Here is a 20943-nt window from a genome sequence, read left to right on the forward strand (position 1 = left end):
ACAACTAATCAATTAATCTTTGCAGCTCTACACTGCGTTACTAATGTCATTAATGTCAACCACAGACTGGGAATATGCAAACAGAATGGCAGAGATCGGGTGTAAAAGTTAATTGTAAAAAATAATTGGTTATCTGCAATGGGATTCAACAGGAAATTAGGATGTGCCTAAGTCCGTGAATAAAAAAAATAAAAAAATAAAGGTCTTTCAGCAGAGACGATTACCTTTACATATATAAAATTAAGCAAAGATGCAGAAAAACTAAAACTAAGTAAAGCAGTTACACATTGCAACCCTTGAGCTTTAAACCTGGAGGTCTTCAATTTGTGTAATGCTTTAAAAAAAACTAGTTATGTTTGTGTATTGTGAGATATGTGACTTATCATGATACACAAACATGGCTGGGATCATTAAGGCAATATGAATAATTCAACAAGTTTTCTAATTAAAATGTTAATTAAGTGCTGTTTAAGGGGTAGACCAGACATCCAATTGATGAAAGAAAAAGATCAAAATCGTTGCAGCTGAGGCCATTTAGACCTCATTTACACAAATACTTAGTGTCTGAAAATAAAATTAGATTTGGTAATCTAATAGGTCTTTAGTTTAGGTGTAAGGTTAGCAACACCACGAAATGTAGTAGATTGTGAACTATGGAACTGTTTTGTATTTTAATGAACCCCTAATGCTGCTTTTCCACTGCATGGAACGGCTCCTCTCTATTCCACCTGTTGTATTTTGGTTAGCAAAACTTGTGGATAGTACTGGATACCAGGTGCTTTATTGGTACCAGCTAAGTCACGGTTCCAAGTGAGCTGAGCCGATACTAGAAGACGGAATTAAAACACTGCAGAGCACTGATTGGTCAGAGAATCTTCACTAGTTCAACACAGCACGCCCTGCACACACCCGCCCCTTAGATATGATAAATGGAAATAATTAAAAAACACCTTTCTACCTTACCGGACAAATAGCTTTACAATTTGCCTCTTATTCACCCATTCTCACACTCAGACTTTCTAACTCACACACACACACACACACACACACACACACACACACACACACACACACACACACACACACACACACACACACACACACACACACACACACACACACACACACACACACACACACACACACACACACACACACACACACACACACACACACACACACACACACACACACACACACACACACACAACGTTAAGGTGCTGGCCTGCCCATCATGAGCAATTTGGGGTCCAGCTGTCTGGCTTAAGGGCACTTTGATATGAGGAGTCGCTACTGATGGTAGCCAAGCTACGCACGGCCGCAATATGTTTAATTCCCTAAACCCAGTTTATTTACATTAATAAACAAAAAATAATAACAATAATTGGCAGCTCGCAAAGTACACTGTACACAAGGGCGTACATTAGACAAAGTCTCTGTTTGGTTGGTTTGGTTCTCGGTTTGTTACCGATGAAAGGATGATGTCACGGCAGATACAGGCGGGGTCGCTATGGTGATCAGCTGAGAATCCTGCCTACAGTGAGGGGGAACTATCCACAGTGGATAACGAAAAGTGCTGGTACCAAAACAGTGAGTTTAGTCAAGCGGGCCAAACCATACAGTGGAAACACATACTTTTGATGACAGCACTCAACAACAAGAAATGGGGTCATTCAAAATAAGTGCTTCAGATGAACTGTTCTCATAAACTCATTCTAACTACTTTGCTATATGTGGTTATACTTTCGAACCTGTTGCTGCTGTATTTAAAAACATGTATTCATTCCTATTGAAAAGGAAAAGACAGTCACTTGCTAAAGTAAACACTCTTGAGCATCTAATTTGCTGCAGACTTTATGAGCTTTGAACAAGCGGCTGTTTCCAAGGAGTGTCTCTAATTAAAACTCATAATGTTCAGTTCTGCTCTTCAAAAAGGAAACCATTACACACCTACCTTGGTAAAAAAAATAATGAGCAACAACACACAGTGAAGATTTATGACAGACTTGGGACATATCTGGGGAGGAGATGAGAAACGATCATTTGTGTGGTTTAATAGGATGATGGTTACTTCACTCCGCCCATCATGCCAACTCTTAAGAGGGAGGCAGAAGGAGGAGGTGGAGGAGGAGGTAGCAGGTAGCACTACCTCCTAAATTAGACTAACGATCAACCTTCAGAAAAAATAAACAAATGAATCAACACAGAGTGAATATGCAATGTGTCAAGACCTAATTAAAAAAGTAAACTATTGGATATTTCATTTTTCACTCTAAGGGGCACAATGTGTCAGTGGACAGCCCTCCAGCAGCCGCTCCCTGAGGAACCACGACAGAGCACCAGGACCTGGCTACCCAATCAATTCAGAAAGACACTTGAGGTGGACCGCTGTGGCAACCGACGCCACAATAACCCACAAAAATGCATGCATCTGGACACATAATGAGCTCAAGGTTACACTGTGTACACCGTCTCGGTGTGGACAGCCATCGTTAACCTGCCTGCGTTTCAAACGTGGGTCCTTAATAATGAAGGCTCTGTACGATAAGAGGTTTATTTGGTTTATTTATTTAGTTTTAATTTGTTTTTCTCCCAGCTGGTCTGGAACTCTGTTCACGATTCGATTATTTTGATTAATATTGAGATCACGATTATTTATCACAATTATTTGTTGATTTTAACAAAAGTTTTGTTGTCACATAGGCTATTTATAACTACTTTCACATCCATATTGTGCTACATTCTTCTAATGTTGAAGTTGTATGTTGTACAGACATACAGCTGCTGAATAAAAAAGATGGACGCTACTCACAGAGAGATGGCTGACTCATTATGAATGGGTCCAGCACGGATCAAATGGCGGCCCAGCGGAGTTACACACATTTTGTGTATGAAAGGTCTGTATGGTCACTGCGCTGCATTTTTATGAACTATGATATTCCGGCCATGGGTCACATCTCTGGCCCAGGTCCAGCAGCTCCGTCTCACACGCTATTACTCTATGAACTGAAGTTAGTTGCATTCAATAACTTCTCCTGTGTTTTTCACTGTGGCGCCCGCGATAGCAGAGTTACCCGCGGAAACACTGGTACAAATACGGGTTTGCCTCTTATGATTAACAATATGTAAATGTAAATGTAAATGTGCTGTATTTATATAGCGCTTTTCCAGTCTTAACAATTGCTCAAAGCGCTTTTACATCTACAGGAAACATTCACCATTCACACACATTCATACACTGTGGCTGGGGCTGCCGTACAAGGTGCCACCTGCTCAACATTCACACACATTCACACTCCGATGCGCAGCACCGGAGGCAACTCGGGGTTCAGTGTCTTGCCCAGGGACACTTCGACAATGACTGCAGGGGCGGGGATCGAACCACCAACCTTCCGATGGCAGGCAACCACTCTACCACTGTATTATATACAGCTGTATTAATAAAAAATCAAAACTGTGGACAAATGTCAGAAGTGTGGAGCGGCCCCACTGTGTGGAGGAGAGATCCAACACAGGCACGACTTTACAGAAGAAATGGCTCATGTAAGGCAAACTTAAACCAGATCCATTTAAACAGAGCTGCAGCGGATGCGAAGACATTCGGTGCACCGGTGCGTCCTAGAGGAAAAATATTACTCGTGCCCTAGAGATCTGTGAGCTAACAGACACTAACTAGCACCAACTAGTACCGGTCACTGCTGTTGTCTGAAAAACACAGACGGGACAAAATGTTGCATTTACTAATAAACTGGTAAACCTTGAGACCGACGTATAACAGACTGTTGAGTTTTCCTCCCGTTACTATGTCCTCTGTGACTGTCTCCATCTAGAAACTAAGCTGCACGGTGGAGGGAACAACTATGACCGGCTCATGATCAGATAGAGGTTTACGGAGCGGTAGATTGGCTTTGCAAAAAAGCCCGGAGCGTTCTATGAAATGACGCATTTAAAAAAAAAAATACGCTTGATCACGCAAATTTGTGAAAATCGTGATTGGGATTAAAATTTGATTAATTGTGCAGCCCTAATCCCCCCCAGAGTGCATAGCAATGTATACATGTTGTGGTTTTATTCTTCCTTGTCTTGTCTGTCCTAAAGTTGTTTTAAATACCATGTGATGTGATTTTGGCTGCAACACAATTTCCCCATGGGGACAATAAACATGAACGGACAATGAACTGAAATCGTGTCAATTTTCCTACAGCGTGTGAAACCATCACATCTGTCTGAGCGTCCTTGTACCAGATAACCAGCTTTACACTCTTTGCATGCGACATTTGCCTTCCCCTCCGTGATCTCTAAATGTATGTATTTGACTGGTGGAAACTGAATAAAAGTAAACAAACAGAGAAAAAAAGAGAGATAATAGTTACTTGACACTAGGGCTGGGTACCAAATTCAATACCTTAAAGGCACCGACTGAATTGCCTCTAACGTAGTATTGAAATAAAGTAAATCTCAGAATCAGTTAGCCAATAAGCACGCAGCATGCTTCTACCAAGATCCAATAATGCTGCTGATTGGCTGTCCAATGTTACACGTCGTAGAGACACGTATAAAGAACTACGTTACGCACAGAGATGGGGTATTAAAAGCTGAAAAAAAGTACATTTTTGTACAGTTAAGTGTAATGTTGTAATTTCTTTTTTTTTTTAAATAAAATTCATATACAAAAAAGTATTGTTTAGGAACTGATAAAGAGGTCACGGTATTGGTATTGGTACAGATATTGAACATTTTCTAACAATACCCAGCCCTACTTTACACACAGTTGCATCTAGCTAGCACTAAAGTAGTCCAATCTCCTTCAAAATGACGATCCCTGGTGGCCTGGATAGCTCGGTTGGTGGAGCGGGCGCCCATACTGTATGTGGAGGGTTCCTCCTTGACTCAGTGGGCTTGGGTTCGACTCGTGGCTCTTTTTCATTCCCCCTCTCTCTCCCCTTTTGGGTCTTTAAAACAAAACAAGAAATGATATCCCCATACAGCAAAACTGCATTCTCAATTACTTTTTGAGGGAAACTTTTTTTTCTGGCGACTGGTGAATGATGGGAAAGGGTCACTGTTTTCAATGAGTGGTTAAAATTGTGAATTAAAACCAAACTACTAGGTGAGGTTTCAAAAAAGATGATGATGTGGATTCAAATAATACCGTTTGTTACGAGTCACGCGAGACACAAACAGCGGTCTCCTGTGTTCGTTTCACACAACCGCCCACCCCTACCTCCTCCTTACGCAACCTACGGGGTCTGTAAATAGAAATATATTCGTAATACCTCAAAAAGGGAGACAGAATGGGAACAATATAACAGAAACACCACAAGCTAAGTGGATATCTACATTCTAATCATCTCAGAGTGTAGCTTTTCTCCCTCATCGTTAACAACGAAAGCGCATTTAGAAGGGAATTCTAAACAGCCTATGAACAGGAAGATTATAACAGCCAACTCATATCGGCAGCTGACTATTGTTATAAGACTGACTTGATTAATTGGGACAAAAAGACAAAATACGTAATTTATAACTGCCTTCTAAATAAACACCATCCATCCATCCATCCATCCATCCATCCATCTTCGTCCGCTTATCCGGTATTGGGTCGCGGGGGGAATATAATAATTAAACACACATTTGCCTTTTCTGATCTGACACTCCCATCTGCAAGGCAATGTCAACGGTGTCTGCGCCTTGCAAATTGCCACTGCATAAACCAAACATGATTCGACTCTGTTAGGCTCAGACATAAACACAAGACCCTAAATTTCTCATAATGCATCTTACATATGCCCTCGTCTTTGAAACTCCACACCTTTAAACTTCGTAGAGCTTCCCCTTCATAGACAGTTGAGATTGGAAAAGGTTCAAAGAATTCAGCATTGACTTTTGGTAGGAAAAGGGATGTGAACAGAGATCTAGAGAGTGATGTCAGTTAAACATATGTCTTTTTTTGGGAATTTGCTCAAAAGGACTGATGCTGTTTTTACTTGGGAGGACAGTCTCATCCGGATCACACCCTAAACTGTAAAAATAATGGGCGTAGCAGCAGTGGCGTCACCCATTAGTTTGGGAGCTGCTGTTCTTAGGCCTCGAGTTTGGCCTTTGTTATTCTTGTTTTTGAAACCGGATGTAACAAGTTCTGGATGAGTGGGTGGAGCTGCGAAGCCAGTGTCGTACATGGATGAAATAGCGCTGTGCGAAGCTAAAGAGGGAAGGCTGCAGATTTTAAACCGCTCTAATGCGATTCATCCAGTGGAGATTTTCCAGTAGGGTTAACACAGCCCTACAGCAGTACACAGAGAATTGGCAAGTTAACAGCTAACTCTAACTAGCTAGCTTGGTAAGGTGCTACCGATAGCTGAACAAGACATAGGTGACCATGATGTTCCAATTAACTTTGATGATGTGAAAACCCACAGTGAGAGGGTCAACGCTTGAGACAAAAACATAACCAACCCCCCCCAAAAAAAGTTCACTGCTATTTGAATGTATACAGTCCCATGGTTAGCGTTGCTAAGCCTCTGTTGGCGGTTGCCATGTAGCAAGGCCTTTATCGTCTATTTTAAAATAAATGGGACCCTAATTTACTAAATAAACGTCATACTGTATTAAAAGACAACCAGAAACTAGTGATTGAGACCATAAACTCAATATGAAAATGTTTACAGAGGTAATAAATTGAGTGTGAAGTAGGATCATTTCCCCACTGACTTCAGACTTCTCTTTGCAACCAGTGGAGTCGCCCCCTTCTGGACATGAGATAGAATTGCAAGTTTAAAGCATTTCCGCATTGGGCGCTTTGTCCATTATTTTTACAGTCTATACGCCACACACACAAACACTCAGGATGACCTTGAACATGCCGAAGCAAAAGTGATATCTGATATTTCTATTCAGTTTAATAAAAGCATGATGCATGAGTGCATACGTTATCTAATACAAACAAGTCCTCATGAATCATTCAGTTTATCAGACTGCAAAAAAATGGGCTGAATTGCTTGTTAAATCTAAAGAAGAAAAAAAATCCACAATGACCCCTGTGTCTCCTTGACAACGGCTTCATCACCAGTTATCCTAGCGCCAGCGGCATTAGGCGTCTCCACACCTTCTCGATCCGCTGCTCTGATACAGCTTCCTGCTGCTGTGTGGAGTGGAGAGGACCCCCCCCCTCCCGTGTGGATTGCAGACCCAACACTTCTTCCTGCTGTGATAATCTCTATTAAAGCATCTGTCCCGTCGTTTTCCCACAGCACGGGCCCCGACTGGGTAAGTGGCTGGTGCTCGACTACAGTATACACCTCCTTACTGTACACATGGAGTGCTTCAGCCATGTGTAGTTGATCTGTAGGATAGCAATTCAGGCTTATTCTAAGCAGCTGTACTCGGTATCATATTTCTGATACTGGTACTTAAACAATATGAGCTATGTAAAATATGCAACCGGAGGCCTCACGAGCCAAGGTTAAAAACTTAAGGACATATTCTGTACTGTGGGTAAAAAGACTTCTCTAGGAAAGAAAAAAAACAGCCAAATTCAATGAAAGTAGTGAACTGATTATTTATTTAACTTGTGAGGAGTGTTGTTGGGAACCATCCACGTTACTTTTTTGGACATTTAGTTTGAAAAACAAAAAACATATTTGTGATATAGAAACTTTTTGGAAAGGGGTCAAATTTGACCCGAAGACGACTAGGAAGGTTAAGGGCCTTCAATATGAAATCATAAAGGAGCACTATTTGGTTAAAAATGTGCTCCTTTTCTGTGTAAAGCTGGTGAACATGAAGTGAAGATAGCACTTCTATCATTGCAAGTGCATCACTTTTATTGAATTTATATCTGTTAACAAATCCCCAAAACAAGTCCGACAGGTAAAGATGTCAAATTATTCACCCAAAATGCACTAGTTTTTACTTTCACACTTAACCGTGTGTAACAGGCTATAACACTGCAGTAAAAAGGTGGCAGAAGGCCTTCACAGGGAACGGCCAGCAAGGTCAATGAAAGTCCTCTTGGAATAAATCTTTATTAGTCAGTTAATTAATCAATCAGCTGAGTATTGAGGAAAATGGCAGGCCGGGTCTTTTCTAAACTCTTAGGGGACGAGCAACAACTTCGCCTGCTCTTCAAGTGAACTTCATTTCAATATAGACAGTGTATGACTTAATAGAAACATACCATAATTGAAACATCTGCATGAAGATAAGCAATGAACAATGCCGTGTAAGCATTAAAATGTCTTTGAGCTCATATACGGCATTGATTTTCCATCACTTCCCTCATGCTGGGAGAACAATAAATCAGCCATTTAAATTGTACTGGCTGTCCAGCCGGGTGGAGTACACCCACCACTGCTTGGCTGGCCACTGTGACAAAGCCCCTGCGGTGAAATCTAAAATGAAAACTTAGCAGGGGACAATCAAGGACAGAGAAGTTTAATTGAGGCCTTGGGAATCTCTGCTGGAGCTGAACAGAACTCAAAAAGACCTCACTGTTGCACGACTGCTTAATCTTTTCAATCAAAGCTGTGTAAAGGGCCAGGATCAACACTGAGTGCTTATGTTATGCAATGGCCTCCATCAGCTTCCTTTAACGCCCCGAAAGCCAACAAATATTGTAGATATGGGAAGAAAAGCCCACCAGCCGTCCACTCGGGCAGCAAGCACAAGAATCAATCAGCCGCACAGCAAATCACGGTCAATTGATGTTCTTAAAAGCTTTCAGAAGCTCGGTTGAGGAAAATGGCTGTGATGACATGCCAGCTGCACATAGTGCTGTGTAAAGTCAATACTGATTAAGTCAAAGATCTAACCTCATGAAATATCAACCGGGCAGCATTGGGCCCTACTATCACAGAGTAATTAGTCTATCTCTTTGTTAATTTCAGCACTAAAGTCTTCATGAAATTGGCAATGCGTCCTATAATAAGAGTTTGATGTGCATAACAACATCATTCTGTGATGGCTTGTGGCCTCTGATAGTGGGGTAAAACGGAGCATGACAATACCGGGCAGATCAATGTGAAGATGAAGCAGAATTTAACTTTGTGGAAACACATATGCCCCAGGTTCTCTTATAGGCTGTGTCAATGTCAAGACTGACACTCAGTTAATGTGACGGACACATGATGAAGAAAAGGGGCCTAAAGCGTGGAGCTAAAAAAAGAAAATGTGCCGCCTGAAAACACACTCAATTCATACGTGCCCTCCAGGTGAGAAACAAGGATCAGGCAATCGGTTAAAAAAAATCACAAAGTTCAAAAAACTGGTGGCAACAGGTTGAATAAAAACACGGACAAATAATGACAACCAGGTTCCAGTGTTGTTGTTTTTTTTTCTCACTTTCCCCTTATCCCTCCTCATTTCCTTAGTGTCTAGTCATCTGCACAGGGACAGCTGTTCTCAAATCTTAAAATAACCCACAATCTGTTGTCCACTAAGAACAAAGCACCCCAACTGCTGTAAGCCGCCATCTGGGGGAAACCTGCCAAAACTGTTGAAGAGATTCACACATTAAAAAAAATATATGAACCTCAAGTCCACACGGGACATCGAAGAAAAGGTCAATGACAAGAAAGTCCTGGCTGTTTAAGTGAAATGAAAATACATTTTCCTACTTTTAATCCTGTGCCCTTGCATTACCTGCTTGTTCATCTCTTAAAAAACCCATTTCTCTTCCTGTAAAATAGTTTCAAACGGTTGATGACTCATATCCTGCACTCAAGGGGGTTTACAAAAGTTCATCCAATCAAAATGAGACTTTGGGCGACTAGACAGCCACACCGGTCACACAACACCGCTCTTCAGCCGCTTGTGGGGCGTAGTAGCTAACAGGGATTTAATATTCAAGATACTTTTTTAAAAACACAATATGGAGAGAGATTGGACTAGCCAGTCTAACAGCAGTAATTTAATCAAAAGATTTGTGTACACGGACATGTTTATCTTGTTTTTTTCCGTGATGGTCGGCATGTTTTTTTGAACTGATGTATTTCAATGGGAAGCCTGTTTCGTGATCCCAGCTTGATTCTTTCTGCCAGTCGGGCTGCGGCAGTGAGGCTGTATACAGCTGTGCCGTTATTGGTACTTTTGGCCTTAAACCGCTGTTTTAATCAACCTTTATTCACAAGGACTCATGGTTTATATTTCTTTCTTTTAATGTTCTTTATTTTGGTCTTACTGCCAGGGAAGCTGGATTGCTTTGTTGTTTATATATATTTTACAACAAAAACAGCACTAATGCAGAGCTTTAAATCCAAGATGGCCACCAGTCCCTAAGGTCTAATGTTCAAAATCATTTCATTTCGGAACCAAACCGTGTAGAAAAACATTTGAGGTATGATTTTCATTTTCAAACTTGATATAAATGAATATTATTGACCTCTAACGGCCCTCAGAGGTCAAATCCGACTTCCCTCCACCTCTAATACAAACCTCATGGGATGCACCAGTAGGTTAGAAATGTCATGCTTTCTCATAAAATGAACATTTATTTACAATATGAGAGCTTATCCGCTCTGCTATCAACACATGAACAGATTACAAAGGACTGAATCACCTTGTTGAGGTCTGAGATGTGACTACTGGAAGGTGTTTGGTCAAGATGAAGTCCAGCAGTAAAAGAGGAGTGAATGGAAGCTTCTGAACAACAATCCATCCAGCAGGACTCGCCAGGGAAAGCCTCGCCCATCAGCAACTCTCTCCGTCTGACGTCAACCTCTCTTCCTCCCTTTCCCAGCATCCACACAGGGATTAAAGCTCTTTAGAGCAACGCCATAATCAGGCGCCTCTTTAATCTCTTGTCATTTTCTAAACACTAAAAATGTTATGGCTGCAGTAATGTTTCCAGCCAACCATTCATGGCTCCCCTGGACACAACCAAAGCAGCTCCTTCATCATAGACCGGTCCCGAACATCACAACAGTAGACGCCCCCCCGCCCCGTCCAATAATCTACATTATACATCAATATGTTACTGCACTGTAACTACACTACCAATAAAAAAAAGTAGTTTAGTAAAAAAAAGGAAGAAAATACAAATACAACAAATATACAAATTATAGAGCATATTATTTGGTACTGAGGGGTGAGTCTTCACTGACCTCCATATTCGATTATCATGTCAGCGATTCGATATCTTAATGCATCAAATACATTGTTATTAAAGCATATGGGAGATTCAATTAATAGCTTTTCAAGCTTAAAAAACAAAACGTTCTGCAGTGTTCTCATACTCAATAAACTGGATGAATGAAACTACAGCGCTGAGCACATGGCATAGATAGAATAGCAAGACGAAGAAAGGGAAGAAAAGAAACAAAAACAGTGGAAATGTGTGTAGGTATGTATGAATGCATCTGTGTCTATGATGTGTAAATGAGTGAAGCATAAGATTTTGTATTTACTAAAGGATAGAAGTAGAGAAAGGGGGGTCGGACCTGATAAGTTGTTTATGAAATTCTTCCTACTCCTTTTTCAACGTGGGAATTTTTTGTTTGAATGAATTTCAATCAATTTGGAAGATTGTGCTGAGAAGTACATGAATATTGGTACATAAAAATGCAGTAATGGGGTGCAAAATGTTAGAAATCACTGCTTTATACACATTTATTTGTACTATGTTAGTCAGGGATGGTTTGGTCTTTGCAAGAAAAACCCTCCTTCAAACTTATTTTTTTTAAATCTATTATTCAGCTAGCAATTTTGAACATGGCTTCACTGAATGATCCCTAGGAAACCGTGTACCTGTGGACGACCTGAGTGAAAATGGTCTGTTCTCCACTTCAATACTGTGGAAGAAGGCCAGTATGTCCTTGGATTGTGGGTGGGGCAGGTTTTGATAGCTCTTTCCACAGGGTAGAGCACAGCTGATAGGAAATATTTAATTATTTAGACTCATCATTCAGAGTCTGGGAGAAGTCTCTAGGCCAAATCCTCTGACGCTGTGAGGGCACAGACCCGGAGTGAGGAGCCAGTCCGCACACACACTGTATAGTATGCTAACAGGACCTGCTCAATGTTTCATCACGGCTCAATGATTTCTGGACTTCAGGAATTGATTAATTAAAAATAATAAGAACTCAACCTATTATTATGATAGAGTAGAACATATAATTTGATACAGTTACCGCTGATCCTTCCTGCATGTGTTTAACAATAAATGCATTTCAGTGTGGTGGTAGGGCTTTACCGTAAAACCAGACGTGCTAATAATGTCTAAGATTCTGTTTTTTTGTTTTGTTTCTATATGGTTGCTGCACATTTTGTTCAGGCTATTATTTTGAAACATTGCATGAATTAAATAACTTTTATTGCATGTCAAATAGAGGTGTTAATCTTCTTCTGTTATACTATTCCATTTTATATTTTTTTCAATATTAAAATAATATTTGACTATTTAATGGTCAATTGCAGACTGTTAATATGTACTACACCACTCAGGCTTATGCATTGTCAATACAACTACAAGCATGTAGTTGGTGTTACACGTTCTGTCCACTAGAGGGACTTCTAACATCAGCCTGGCCTTGAAGCCACCATGGGCAAACAGCAACAAAAACAAATAATTATATAGCAAGTGTAGTGAAGCGGCTCTGTTATAAAGGCTAACGGTGCTCGGTTAGCATAATGACATTATGTTTAAAAGCACAGCCAAAACGATTTTTTATAAACTAAGTAAGTAACAAACGATGTTAACTGCATTCCTAACCAAGCCAAACGGTGCTGCCACTGCTATTTTTAGTGATTTTTAAGCAACCTGTTTCTAGCAGATTGTCACATTACTGAGAATACAGCTGTTAGAATGACCCTAGGACAGCCGTAGGGCAGCTAACATATAAACTTTAGCTTTCTTCATGAAGCTCCCAGCTAAGCTAACTCTTACAGCCGTAGGGCAGCTAACATCAACTTTAGCTTTCTTCATGAAGCTCCCAGCTAAGTTAAATCTGACAGCCATAGGTCCGCTAACATCAACTTTAGCTTTCTTCATGAAGCTCCCAGCTAAGCTAACTCTGACAGCCGTAGGGCAGCTAACATCAACTTTAGCTTTCTTCATAAAGCTCCCAGCTACAGTAACATGACCATAACGCGCAACGCAGATAGGAAACCTCTTAAAATGTTCCTTTTATTATATATTTTAGTTTATTGTCTGTTAACGGTAGCCACATTTAGCAACACCGTTTGAAACAAGTCTTAACACACAATAAGACCAGTTCCCATACCCACAGACAGTAGGGACGCAGTAAGGTACTGCTGTGATAAGAGTAATTGTAATTAGAAGTGTCTCCATTTGAATCTCCAAGAATGAATGAGTAGCTACAGTACAACCTCATGTTACCTTTCTCTCACATTGAAGAATAACTTTAATCAATGTCACGTATAGACGTTTCAGATTTTAATGTTGGGGGGGGGGGGGGGGGGGGGGAGCACTATTTGCAGTACTTGTATGAGTATAGTTTGAAGGTCAGAACAATGGGTCCCTACTTGTCAGTGTTCACTGCTGTAAATATTCTTCAGTGCTACATTTCTCATTTTCTTATTTCAGCATGTGTAAACAAATTGACCAGAGATTACTAATCCGCATTATTTCAATTTACATACAGTAAAAGGCTTAACCCATTGGGAGATAAAAGAGGGAAATTTCATTTATTGGCAAATTTCTGCAGGGTCTGTTTATTCTATTACATTTGTGGACAAGTATAGGAAGCAAAGAGAGAGAGAGAGAGAGAGAGAAAGAGAGGAAGAAGGCTGAGAAGTTATACAGGAGGAGATCAGCACATCTATCACTGCCGCTGTGCAAAGTTAAAGCTCAAGTAAAAATCACTGAGTTTGGCTCGCTTAAAACTTCAAGGACACACAAGCCTCCTGTGTGCTGCAGAGTTGGTGAGTCTTGGGACGTTTGAGTGAGGGAGGGACTCAGAAGACAGAAAACGTCAGAGCTTTATCCGACAGAAATGCAGGCACAACTTGGCACATCGCACCTCGTTCGCACAGGAGATTAGAACATCTATAGACAAGTTGCAGCTGGGCTGTTTGAGCCAAAGTGCTCTTTTGCCATTGAATCCCCTGTGAAAACAAGCTGGACAGACAGTACATTGTTCAACAGTGCTCAGTTATTTTAAGCGCTTCTTTGTAAAAAAAAAAAAAAGGAAACAATCCGGTTAGTCTGTATTTTCATCCTTCTTTCCATAACTCATTTTATGAGTGGATCTCTAACTGAAATGTCAGAGATCCTGGAAATATCAATGCAGAACCAGGATGGGCAGCCTGGATCAGGGCTAGCCTTGGATGTGACTGCGGTTTAGACTACAGTCCTGGACTATGCTACAGTTCTCAGGACGAGACCCTCGTAATGTCTTCCTGTCGACCATGGACATGTTCTCCGGTTTGGTTTATCTGTATCACAAAGCATAAAGTAGCCTAAAAATGATCACCCAATTCTGTGTTACATCTTTTTGACCAACTTCATGTTCCAGTTGTACACTTCTTTATGGAACTGATGGTGATTAAATCTCATTTACATGAAATTACGCCTAATTAGTGAGTAAAATATGCAGTAATTATGAATTATCTTGACTAATAGTTATGGTCAGAGAAACAGATTTTCTCCTGGGCAGACCATGAAAGTAGTGATCCTCAATTGGAATAGATGGAAATTTGGTTGAATAGAAAGCCATGTTTCTGACATAGAAACTTAGAAAATGGGTCAAATTTAACCCGAGGACAACAGGAGGGTTAAAAGGAGGTGGTGGATAACTCAGTCTTTCACAAGCTGCTCGGCAACAAAAACCAGAACAGAGGTACGTGCATGCTACGAAGAATCAACACTTACCAGAAATACCCGGTACGCGTCTTTTCTCGTGACGGAACCCCAGCAGGAATCCGTGTCGTTGTACTTCACACTTCCAGCGCTGCAGGAGTGGTTTCCACTGCACAGGAAGCAAATAAACAAACTGATTTCAACGTTTAAGCCCAACTTAAAGTTTGACTTCTAGTCAAAGTTTGAACTCTCAATATAACTCATCATGAAAAATGTCTGAGTAGCAGATGTTATGAAAACTTGAGTGTCTCTCAAAAGTAATCACAAACCTGATCATTGTTGCGTGACAGACAGTTTTAGTCAAATCTGTCCATGCTATGAAGTAGTGTGTGCCTTTAGCAAAGCAAACTGCTTTTGAGGTCTCAGTTACATCTCACGTGTATTGGTGTTGGAAGGTTAGCAAGGTTTGGACCACAGTGGAAGAGAATTTAACACGACATCATCAGCACGGTGCGCCTCAGGACAGGATGACGTAGAACTGACTGCTTCAGTTCTTCTTCACATACGTAATGAGTGTAAAGTGAAAGTACTAATAACACAGCGGCAGTCTAGGTAATCATTTATTTTTTTGTCAGTGTGTCATTGTGGCCAATAAAAAGGAAGCTTTAATAAAAGAGATTCTCAGTGTGTTTATAATAATAATAATGTATACTGTTTATTGATCCCCAGTGGGGAAATTACAATTTATACTTTATTTCTTAGTAATCACTACACACAGGCCTGAAATACACACACATGCTCAGGACCTATTCATGCACAAACGGAGAGATGTCAGAGTTAGTGGGCTGCCAGCTGGGCCAGCGCGGAGGGGTGGGGGGGGTACGGTTCCTTGCTCAAGGGCACCTGGTAGTGCCCAGGATATGAAGTGGCATCTCTCCAGTTCTCGATCCACAATCTGTACTTTGGTCCATACGGGGACTTGAACCGACGACCCTCTGGTTCCCAACCCAACTCCCTACGGACTGAGACTGTGTAATTGCAATTTAGGGCTCAGGTTGGGTGGACAAAAACAGGGACCGTGGATCGGGTTTACGTGTTATAGTACGGCTGAATTTGAAAACGCATCTTTTTCTCATCAGTTTTTGTTGTCCATCCACAACAAGTGTGTTCTTCGCACCCAAAATTAGTATAGAGCTTTCAGAGAACTGTCTCCAGACAAAAAAAAAGAAAATTGTGAAAATTTGTTAGCTTTTGAAAATAATATCAAATTTAAGCTTTTCTCTTGCCTATAACTTTCTGTTATCACTGAGATGTTAAATCCTAAAATAATCGTTTGATTAGCCTAAGAGTAGGAAATACTGTTTAGGTGTTGTCTCACAAGAGAAGACAAAAAGATGTAAATCCCAAATGTAGCTGTCATTCAACCGCAGACATACAGACACAAGGAGTAGAAGGTATTCTGATTGCGTGTGGTTCAGATGTATTCAAAAACAACCTACAAATGCTTGTTTATGGATTTACCTGGTTAAGTTTGTCCTAGTTAACTCTAGGCCAGGGCAATACGGAGAAAATCAAAGATTACAACATTTTTTATATCAATACCGCAACAATATTGTAGTGTTGACTATTGGTGCTTTCCCAAGATATTTTCCCAATGAGATTTTTCATAAATAATCATCAGTAATGTGGATAAAATGACTAAGTGGTTAAAGGCAAATATTAGAACAGTTACAACAGACTGGTAAGTTCAGAAAATGACATTCCTTTACTGTAATTCAACCTTTAAAACCAGGAAAATACAACACTTAAGCCATTTTACAATATTACAGCATTTAAAATCTAAGACGATATCTAGTCTCATATCACGCTATCAATATATAATCAATATATTGCCCAGCTCTAGTTAACTCTGAAGTCAGTCAGTAAATGATACAAAATGGTGGGCAGTGTATAAAAGATCATAAATTATACTTTATACTATTTATTGAAATTTCCTGAACCAATTAAAGACATCACTGTGAGAAACTGTCCCCATCCTGAAATCCTCTCTCTAAACACTACAAGGGGGGGGGCGCATTAGTCCAGGATCTGAAGGGCAGAGTCAGTAACTATATAAAATAACCCTATTCTCACAGAGTCATGCCAAAGGACTTGCAATAAAAATTTGACGCCAGGAGCACCGGTAAGAGGTCAGCGGGCCTAAAGGCCTCTGTCATCAAAGCTTTATTGTCTTAATCTGGAGTTCAGAAGGTGATTACGGGACCAACGTGTCTGGGGAAGAGGTGCCAATGAGATGAAGACAGATGTGTTCTAACTCGCCAAAACAGAAAGTAGCAAATGTTCTTCAAGGAGAACGTCTATAAAACCCATCTATATAGGGTTATTTCCCAATATAAGTGAGAAGGACTGTGATAAAGGGAGTATCTTGGTCTTACCAGGCGACTTCCATTAGTGATATAGGCACAGCTGCTGCGTAGATGGCCAGGTCTCCGTACAGATAGACTATGATGCAGATGTAGAACATATTGATGCCAACTGAAAGACAAAAAGAAAAGGACAAGACATAAATGATGCAGAGTTTGTGTCTGTGACTAAAATCCACAGACTCTCCGTGAAGAGAGGAGGCGGCCTCTGCCATCCTTTATGCTGTGGTCTGCTGGAGGGGGGGCAGCTCGGACAGGGACAGGAGCAGACTCAATAGACTGATTAGGAGAGCGAGCTCTGTCCTGGACTGTCCTCTGGACTCCGTAGAGAGAGTGGGGGGGAGATAGATGTTAGCTGACAGCTGACATCCATCATGGACAACACCTCTCACCCCCTACATGACACTGTGGGGTCCCTGAGGTGCTCCTTCAGCAGTGGACTGACACACCCCCGGTGTAAGAAGGAGAGGCACCGCAGGCTGCTGTCAGACTCTACAACACCTGCAACACCTGATGACTCTATTTTTATTATCTGTATTTATATTTTTCCATTCCGAGTACTTACTTTTGTAATACTATTTATATTATGATCACACTTCAATCCCATTTTTATTATGGTTACTTACTTTTGCTATATTATTTATGTACTTATTATTTAATTTCACGTCATACTTTTTTGTACTATGAACACCTCACTTTACTTTACAATAGTCTTTATATAATGCCACTTTACATTCCTTCAATACTCTCTGCACATTATCTGTTTTCTGGTTTGTTTTACTGTGGAAACACTGCTGCTTTAACATGGGAATTCGCCCATTGTGGGATGAATAAAGTATTATCTAATCTAATCTAAGCCATTTTCTGCTGTGGCCGGGGGAGGGGGCAGCAACTAAATGTTTTTCAAGACACTAACAATATATTTAGAGTATTTTACTGCTTTACCTAGCCGCAGAGGCCCTTTACAGCCAAAGCCCTTTGATAGAAAAAACAAACACTTTTCAACCTAGAACTTTCAAGCCTAGAACTTTTCACTACTTTTGCAAGGCACTGTACATACATACATACATACATACATACATACATACATACATACATACATGGGAAAAGTAACTAGATTTACATGCTGTGAGCCTTTTCTTTTTAATCGAGAATCGTTTTTGAATCAAAAATCCATATTGAATCGACTTGTGAGCCTAAAAATCGTGACAATGTGACATTTTCTGAATGGCACACCCTTAATAGATAACGGCTTCAGTTCCCCCATATAAACCTAAAAAAGGGAATCCTGTGGTGAAAGTGTTCTAAATATAGCATACGCTTAACCTGATCTTTGTCTTTAGATCTCAAAGGCTGCTGCTTTGTCCACAGTGGGACCCAGTACTGCTGTCTGCGTCTTCAAACTGGAGGCATGCCGAGCCCCATCTACTACAGGTAATACACTATGGATAAGTACCTTCCACAACCCAACTTCAAAATATCTGAACCCTCTCTTTAAAGGAACATGAGATCAAGAGGTGATGAGCAAACACATTGTTCATCTTCATCAGCTGTCCAAACACTTAAAAATGAAATATAATGGTAAAGTTTAACGTGTGTTCAACTTTCCCACTATGGTGCCAGCTCTATTAAAATGCAATCTCATCCACACCTCTGCTCACTACATCCCTCCATCCCTTTTCTGAGACAGCGGAGTCACATCTTATTGGTCTAATGAAAAATATTAATAGCATTAATTTAAAAAAAAACTAATCACTCCATGAAATACATTTTCCTTGTCAGCCTTTACTCTCCACGACGACAGGCTCATCACCATCTGCCCCGGACCCGGCTGCCTCTGCCAGGACAAGACGGAGGGCTTTAACTGGCAGACAAATCATCACAGTGCACCGCACATCAATCACACTCTTGAATTCTCAGAAGGGGGTTCACTGGACCCCTCAGCTAATTCATCACTGCCGAGGAAATTAGAGCATAGAGTCCTTTAAAAAGGAATAAAAAGTGACACATTCACAGCTACGCTGATTCTTATACGAATTGAGGGCTGAGAGTGCCGATCAAACAGTTACATTAGGCTGTGGAAGGAGTTGAAAAAATAAGGATCTGGCAGCATATTAAACATCCTTTGGTCTAGTTGTAAAAAGGCTGTTAACAGAAAGAAACCAACATCAGAGACTACACAGTACTGCAAGTCAAAGTGACTTGATCCGATTATTTTTTTGATTCACTGTGCATTGGTCTATAGAATGTCAGACAATGTAAAAAGAAAAAACAGTGACTGCACGTCTCAGAGCATTATGTAATGTCTTCACATTACTTGTTTTGTCCCATTAAAAGTCCTAAACCCCAAAATATTAAATTTAAACTAATACAAGTCAGACAAAAAGCATCAAATCTTCACATTTGAAGAGCTGGAATATAAAAGTTTCGACGTTTCTGGTTAAGAAATAATAAGAAATGTATGGCTACCTTTTCCTTGATTATCAGGTTGTGTATGAACTGTATTAAGGTATTAATATTGGTTGTGTGTTGTTTTACACAGCCAGTAACATGAAGTTAAAGCCTCTTTGGCATGAAGCCACAAAACGCCAACCACTAAAAGTAACACAACACTGAAACAAAAAACTAAAAAAAAAAAAGTGATGAAACAGAAAGTCATATTCTAAAATATTTTACTAGTTCTACTTAAAAGTGGTAATGTGCATTATGTCATTTTGAAAGTAACCCCAAAAAAAAAAATCAATGAAAGCATTAACCGAGATTGAACGGGGCAATAAATAGAGATGATTGCACTGATGGAAGGAATTTGAAATGTTGTGCTTCAGCCTTCTTCATTTTTATTTAATCAATATTTTGATAAAAGATGCCAATGAAAATATGACATGACAGCTCAAAGAACTTTTCTTTAAACTTTTAACAGTGAAAATGTCTCAGCCACTAGTTCTACCTCTGCAACTTCCTTCCAAAATATACCGTGAGGAAGGGTTCATTTCTTGCTCAAGACTGTGTTGCGTAGCTTTACATTAGAGGTGTTGAAATTAATTAAATAATCGATGACATGGACAGACATGGACAATGCTGCATCCATAATCTACCGGGCCATAATCAATTATTTTGCAATTTATTGTAGGCCTACTTTTCCTTTTACATATTCTGTTATGTTTTGCACATTCAGGAAGTCCCATGTGTTCAGGGCTGTAGTTTTATTTATCCAATATATTTAGTATTATAGCACTACAGAAGGTTTTGTTTTTGAAGCAGGAAAAGCTATGAATTAAATATCCTAAATGGCTTTAATAAGGAAAGGTATTTATGATATGATATCATGATATGATAATCACAACCTAATCGGGAGATCAGTGAAGATTCACACCTCTACTTTACAGTAGAGCTGGGCGATATGAAGAAAATCAAATGTCACAATATTTTTGACCAATTACCTTGACATCGATACCTCTGACTAATGGTGCGTTCACAAACTATTTACACATGAGATTTTTGATAAATAATCATCAGTAATATGGATATAATGACTAAGTGGGTAAAGGCAAATAATAGAACAGTTACAACAGTCTGGTAAGAGCAGAAAATGACATCACTTTACTGTAATGCAGCCTCCTCTTGAGTAACACTTGAAAATATATGTTTTTCTCGCCTAAATTTTTACCCTTAAAAAAGTGCTGCTGTTTACACATACTTTGGCCCTCTGGGATGACCCTGAGTTCATTGGGAAGTTAACACTCTCAACTTGTTGTTTCTAGTGGCAGT

The 20943-nt window shown here is 40.1% G+C and overlaps 1 protein-coding gene and 1 long non-coding RNA gene across 3 annotated transcripts in view; one reads left to right on the forward strand and one right to left on the reverse strand.

The window, feature by feature from the left end:
* Positions 1 to 20943, reverse strand: part of tmem104 (transmembrane protein 104) — a 73123-nt gene that overhangs the window by 32837 nt on the left and 19343 nt on the right. For both annotated transcript variants that reach the window (XM_034894663.1, XM_034894662.1), the window contains exons 7-8: positions 17188 to 17287; positions 14825 to 14921 (exon numbers count right to left, since the gene is read on the reverse strand). In XM_034894663.1, coding sequence (XP_034750554.1) covers positions 14825 to 14921; positions 17188 to 17287 — 197 coding nt within the window. The remainder of the gene's footprint in view (positions 1 to 14824; positions 14922 to 17187; positions 17288 to 20943) is intronic.
* On the forward strand, positions 4457 to 11655 carry LOC117958343. The gene is made up of 3 exons (XR_004659699.1): positions 4457 to 4553; positions 10618 to 10621; positions 11645 to 11655. It is a non-coding gene; the product is annotated as an uncharacterized LOC117958343 (long non-coding RNA).

Source organism: Etheostoma cragini, chromosome 15, assembly GCF_013103735.1.
Source record: "Etheostoma cragini isolate CJK2018 chromosome 15, CSU_Ecrag_1.0, whole genome shotgun sequence".
NCBI classification, from domain to species: domain Eukaryota; kingdom Metazoa; phylum Chordata; class Actinopteri; order Perciformes; family Percidae; genus Etheostoma; species Etheostoma cragini.